Source organism: Dinoponera quadriceps, unplaced genomic scaffold (assembly GCF_001313825.1).
Source record: "Dinoponera quadriceps isolate SergipeBrazil2010 unplaced genomic scaffold, ASM131382v1 scaffold3289, whole genome shotgun sequence".
Lineage (NCBI taxonomy): Eukaryota > Metazoa > Arthropoda > Insecta > Hymenoptera > Formicidae > Dinoponera > Dinoponera quadriceps.
Window position 1 is genome coordinate 695186 of NW_014558238.1, and position 6011 is coordinate 701196.

Here is a 6011-nt window from a genome sequence, read left to right on the forward strand (position 1 = left end):
CATAAAGATAGACACACAATTTTCTTTCGACGCAACAACCGACGATGACACATCATTGGAGGACATTACATGAAATATCGCATTAAATCACGTTGACGGAAAAATCGAGAATTTTCGTACACCGTTCATCCGTCGTCATTTTCTTCCTCTTTTCGTTTCTCATCGCGTGAGATGTAATCGTGCCAACGTCGCATAAGAAAAGAAAGACTTACAACCGGTCTTTTGCGAAAGACGAGCTTTGCGTTTCTTAAACTCGGAAACGAAACGAGAGGAAAATTCACGACCGGTATTTCGTGTGACGCCGAAAGGATCGATATCGTCCCGCATGACGCTGCGGTTACAGTGCTTGAACCGTGCTTTCCGAGGCGCGTCGAAGGACGAGTATCCTGTTCCTTATGGGCCCCCCCGATCGCGCAACGTAGTCGCACGAAACGCGTCCGGTGCACGCATTCCGCGAGGAAGCTCGCGCTTTTGCACGCGTTCGCCGCATCCCGGGGCGCCGTTAGTCCGCGTTTCAACGCAACGGCGCGTTATAACGCGATATCTGTGATATTCGTGAGAAACGCACGAATCTCTATCGTGAATTTCGATGGGATTCTCCCTTACGAGTGATCGTAAATCCGCGATAAACGAGCGATGAACGGGTCGCTCGGCGATTTCCGCGCTCGGCCGCCGTTTTCCTCGCAAACACGCGAACACTCATTGAGATTCCGCTGATACTTATATGTACAACGCGCGTAACAGTTCTTCTCCTCGAAGAAATCGTAATCTCAACGACTAACAGTAACTTCACTACAGGTGATCGTAAATTAAGCGTAAAAACGCTATTAGAGTTATTACTCGAAAGGATGCGAAGAACGGAGAACCTGTAAGCAGAAATCGAAATTCATTGTGCGATCGGACGGATTGCGTCGGATGAAAACGTCGGATCGTTGCTAACGAAATGCGACCGATCTTTGAGGCTCTTATTTTTCAGCTGCAATCCGTATCGTTTGATGACGCAGGGAAAAAAATTAGTGCCAATTCAAGATTCGTATTCTCTCTCTGTGTAAGTAAGCAAATATGTAATCTTATATAAAGGTAAATCTTGCTCTTACGTAAAGAAATTTCCATACAGTTCCATTAGGAACATATTCGTGTTTTCCAAGAATAATTCTCATGAATTGAAATTGGAAAATATTGGATGGAGGAAAAACGATATCTTCTCTCAAACTGACAGAATTCTTAGTTCAAATATAATCGTTCCTTCTATCTAATATTTTTTCCTCTTAATTCATAAAAATTATTCTTAAATATCAAGAATATGATCTTTTCAGCGGAACTGTATAATATTTTCATATAAGCAAGTTTTATCTTCATATAATTATAATTATGATTCTTAATTAAAAAGTAAAATTAACGTGACACGCAGCCTTCCTTTTCAGCTCATCTTTTCTCGTAATTTTGTCACGCGAATTTCACAGCCATCTGTTGATTGTACAAGGGAAAGTTTCAGAATATCACACAAATGTGCTGAATCGATTACGAGTGTCGTTGATCAAGATGGCCACGTCGAAGAAACGGGAGTCTTAAAAGCCGTTCAAGAATCGTCGTTCGTCAACAATCATCTGATATTTTCTCCGATTCCCTTTTTAATTTCCGTCCTCCATACATTGCCGTTCTTACTTACCGTCGTTCACGCATACGTTCTTCGCTTTAATATAATTCTCAGCGCATACGCATACGTTAACCTTGCATATCAGAGACTCGATCGGCGGATCTCTCTTGTAATCCTCGGCCAAGTAACACTCGTAATTGTTCGCGCATTCGTCGTCGATTCCTGAAATTCCCCCAATTTAACATTAACTCCGCAATACGACAAAAAGCGTGCGAAAGTGCCGGAAATGAATTTTCCGCAAGTCCCGAAAGGTTCGAAAGAGCACAGACAGAGCAGATTTTATTGATAAGAAATGAGAAAAAAGGAAGCAGAAAATAAAGCGGTGAAGACGAGACGAGTCTCAAGAGAAGAGTTGGTTACGCGGCGAGCGGCCGGTGAGAAAAAGAAAGAGCAAGTACCTCTGTTAAGGAAACATCTCGACATGTCGCGTTCGTAATGATAGCCCTCTCGGCACTGACACATCTTCTCGATGCACGACGAGTGTTCGAACGTCTGGCACTGCACCGATTCCTCACATTCGTCTCGAATGTCTCGCACGACGGCCAAACACCTCTTCCCGTCCTCGCTCAGCACCGTCTCGACGCCGCATTCGCACGTCATATTGTCCGTGCAATTCGAGCCCTCGATGTGCGAGCATTCCTGAATTTTCGTGCAAGGTTGTCCGTATCCTATCAACGGGGAAACGTGTAGTTGAAATTTTACCCCCCGATCACTTGTCATCGATAGATTATCTCGCACGACGAGAAAGTACAAAATGCGCTTCTCCGTCTGCTGAGTCGCGTCCCGAGCGAAAACAGAAAAAGGGAGAAGGGAAGAATATTGACAATCGCAATCTCTGACGATGTATCATCCAAGGTTGAGTAAATTAACTTAAGTTAAAAGTTATAATTATACGAAACTATATATATAAAAACCTAACTTTTTTTTCTCCTGAATAATATGTATATATAATTTTGCATAAATTTTAATAAGTTAATTTTACTTTAATTCAACTTCCTTCGCCGACATCCTGGCGGCATTTGTGTGTGTAAATGTGTATGTACAGCTTTCTCATCGAAGATGAGTTTATCGTCGAAGAAAGTGAAATGAACCCGACTTTTTAGCTAATCCAATATTTTTATAATGAATAAACAGAGCTCTCCTTCTTTTCCTTTCTGTTTCTCACCTGCCATTTCCCAGCACGCATTGTCCATGTAATGATAACCAGACACACAGACGCATTTATTAGAGAGACAGGTGGTGTTCGGTAAAAACGCTAAACATTGATTGTCCTCCGTGCAAGTAAAGTTCATCGACTGGGCCTCTGTTAAAAAAAAAAAAAAAAATATATATATATATTGAAAGATATCCTATTAAAATTATAGTCATCTTCAATCTCAACCATATCTTCTTTTGGTTGAAATTCAAAGAACAGTAGCAGTAATATAAAGTTATCTCTAAATTTCTTGAAGTAAAATTCCACTCGAAAAATAGAGTAACGAATTCGATACAGTGATTCTCCTGATAATTCTTTCATTTATACGATTACAGTTATAAATAACTTTGGTTACAAGTACTAAAAATGTTTTTTTTTCGCACAACGTTAATTGGCGTGAGTGACCATCGAAGATATATCGAAATCGAAGAAGACCTCCTCCCTCGGGACATTCTCTCGAGTTCTTAAATCACAAAAACGAGAAGACGCTTTCGCTGTTGCGCTTACTTTCGAGACAATGGTGTTTGTCATTCGACGGCACATAGCCCTTGGAGCAATAGCACTGTTGATTGGTGGTGTTGCAGAATCCACCATGGAAGTTGCAATCCTGATCGTGTTTGCACCATCGGTAGATCAGCGGGCCTGCGAAAAGCACCGGTTTCGTTAATACGATCTCGCGCGTATCACGCTCGACTCGACAGGCAACGAGCTTTTGTTCGATTCTGGATCCTGTCACCTGGTCTTTTGATCTCATGTATGGCCGCCTGGCTGCCCAAACACCTGACTAAGCCCTCGTCCTTCGGACACATGCAATATCCTTCCTGGCAAACCGTATCTGGCGGAAGCGTCGGTATGTTCGTGCAATTCGCTGTCTCCGCGCACGGGATTTGCGAGTCTGCAATCGAATCGGTCGTTTCAGAAAGGATGTCGCGGTGTCGCCGCGGAACACCCCTTACGGAAGATGATTCTACTTCGTCGATGGTCGCAATTCAAGTTTATCAGGATTATTCGGGATTATTTATTTCTCGTCCCTCTCGTAGTCACGCGGGGGAAGAGGACGCGGAGCATCCGAGAAAATGTTTGCAGGTTTCTATTCAGTGCTCAACCGCTCTCGATTCACACGAGGAATGTTCCCAGTCGCGATCAACAGAGACATTTTCCCACTGAATTTTTCGTCATTGAATTTTCAATTGTAGAAGTCGATGAAATTTTCCTTCCGTCAGCGGATCCTCCGTCCGGAGAAACGGACGGTCTCCGTTCTGCGACGATCGATTCGATCCGGAAAGTGTCGCGAGCGCTCGATCCGTACAATTTGCAGAAAGTCGGCGGACCTCCGGCGCGAAAGATAAATAACGCCGTCAGCGATATTCGAAGTACGAGGAATATTTATGTATACATATTCGGCGACAGCGGATGGTAAATAAACCCCGGTGTGACAAAGCGAGGATTAATTATTATTAATCATGCGCGTGTACGCATTAAAATAAGTGTGCATAGTGACGTTAATCGCATTGTTACATTTTCGTGAAAACTACAGACAACACGGGAAGCCTGTGCGCTTGTTGCGAAGTTGGTGTAGAAAGACAGATCGTTCCCGGTGGAACAGGTCATGCCTCGATCGTCACACAACAACGATGTTTACATCAGCAACGCGAATGTCGTGCTTAATCGTTCCTCTCGTAATTGTCGTGTCCAACATACATGCTTCGAGCATGAAAATCTCGAATTCGCTCCGTCGAGCGAAACATGCTCTTAATTTGGTTAATATGAAAAAAGAAAGCGAAAGGAAAGCATAAGTGTACCTGAAAAAAAAGAATCGATTTAAAGAAACTCGGAATTACACAAATTTACACGTCAACTGCAATCGGCTCGAAACGAGTGAAAAAGACCAGAGCCGGATCAACAATTGCGAGAAATTACAAAATTCGAAAGTCAGCGATTAAATTTTAACAAAACTGAAACGCAGTTGTGACACGGGTGTTCTTTCAATTACCAAAATGTTTGATCCAACTGCGTAACACCCAAGTCATTCCACCTCCGGTTGAGGAAGATTGAGTGAATCAGGCGACATTTAAGTGCGACCAATAACACGTCGGCTCGGCTTTACGATGGAACTGAACTCCCGAGCTCGTTTCACACGAATGAGAAATCAAGAGAACGTCGAAATTTTGCCGAGAGAACCGAGGGCAATCGACTCGCAGTGTACAACCCTGAAACTGGGCCCATCCGACTCGATTGAGATTCTTTCGACCCTTCTTTTAACAATGCAATGAGCCAAAATTTTGCCGAAAGAATCAGGGCCATGTACAATTCTGAAACTAAATTCGTTTAACACGCGGTAACAGAGATATCGCCGCCGAGTTTTCATCCGGTTATCATTCGTGCAACTTTTCCCCCCAGGACATGAAACGTGACGAGTGAAATGTTTTGAAATCAACAAATTTACACTCATCACAAATTCAAAGAAGAAGATTCATAACCCCCTGAGGGGTGAAGATTAATTTCTTTTTTTCTTCAATTGGAGGACATTTCATTTTTCATGTTCTCGTCCTGGAGGGAAATTAAGTGATCGATATCCCCCGATCCCGATGTTCAGTCATGAGAACTGCGATTTTTATTCGCGTGGTAGCCAACTGTCGACTCGATCGGAATTGGTGAATTTTTTTTCTAATTTCACACATACACGCGACTCACCGATTTTGCGAAGGTCAGCGGTGACGAGATTAACGATTAGCAGCGCGATCACAGCGCTCATCACAGCCACGTGCGTCTTCATTGCCTGCTGCTCTTCGAGTGCTACTCGTATGGAACCGTTCGATCTTCGATCTGCCGCGAAGGAGACGTCGGTTGTCGATTTGCCGGGCGATCGGCGATTGGCACCGGCGAACGACTGGCGTGCGCGCGGATCCGAAGCGCCGCTGAATGTTCGAAGGCCTGCGTGCTTTTCGTTCCGTTTGATCTCTGTCCCCGCGCGTGTTCTCCCACCAGCGTGCGCGCTTGTTTTCTCTCCCAACTCTCCTGTTCGCGCGATCCGCGCGCGATGAATCCGATCGGCGGTTCCGCGCGCGCGACCGCAAAAAGTGCAGTCGCCGACGAATTTGACGAACGGCGCGAGGACGAACTCGCCGCGCCGTGTCCGAGCCGTTTTTTCCCCCAAGT

At 44.3% G+C, this 6011-nt stretch overlaps 1 protein-coding gene across 2 annotated transcripts; it reads right to left on the minus strand.

Moving 5' to 3' along the window:
* Positions 1-6: 6 nt before the first annotated feature.
* LOC106749761 (matrilin-2-like) lies at positions 7-5798 on the minus strand. Of its 2 annotated transcripts, XM_014629523.1 has the most exons (7): positions 5547-5798; positions 3589-3747; positions 3360-3494; positions 2823-2960; positions 2056-2325; positions 1670-1819; positions 7-866 (listed from the first exon to the last, which is right to left on the minus strand). In XM_014629523.1, exons 1-7 carry the CDS (start codon positions 5626-5628, stop codon positions 793-795), a joined length of 1008 nt encoding a protein of 335 aa, XP_014485009.1. In that variant the 5' UTR covers positions 5629-5798; the 3' UTR covers positions 7-792. The 2 variants fall into 2 exon arrangements, with proteins under 2 accessions (XP_014485009.1, XP_014485010.1); XM_014629524.1 differs by lacking the exon at positions 3589-3747 and having other exon boundaries at positions 5547-5793.
* Positions 5799-6011: the final 213 nt, after the last annotated feature.

Bases quoted from the DNA above. Each gene is read 5' to 3' on its own strand.
- LOC106749761 (XM_014629523.1), bottom strand. From the start codon at position 5,628: ATGAAGACGCACGTGGCTGTGATGAGCGCTGTGATCGCGCTGCTAATC. The intron at 3,495-3,588 runs GTGACAGGATCC...TGCTTTTCGCAG, and splicing joins ACATGAGATCAAAAGACCAG to GCCCGCTGATCTACCGATGG. The intron at 867-1,669 runs GTAAGTAAGAAC...TTCTGCTTACAG, and splicing joins GAACGTATGCGTGAACGACG to GTTCTCCGTTCTTCGCATCC.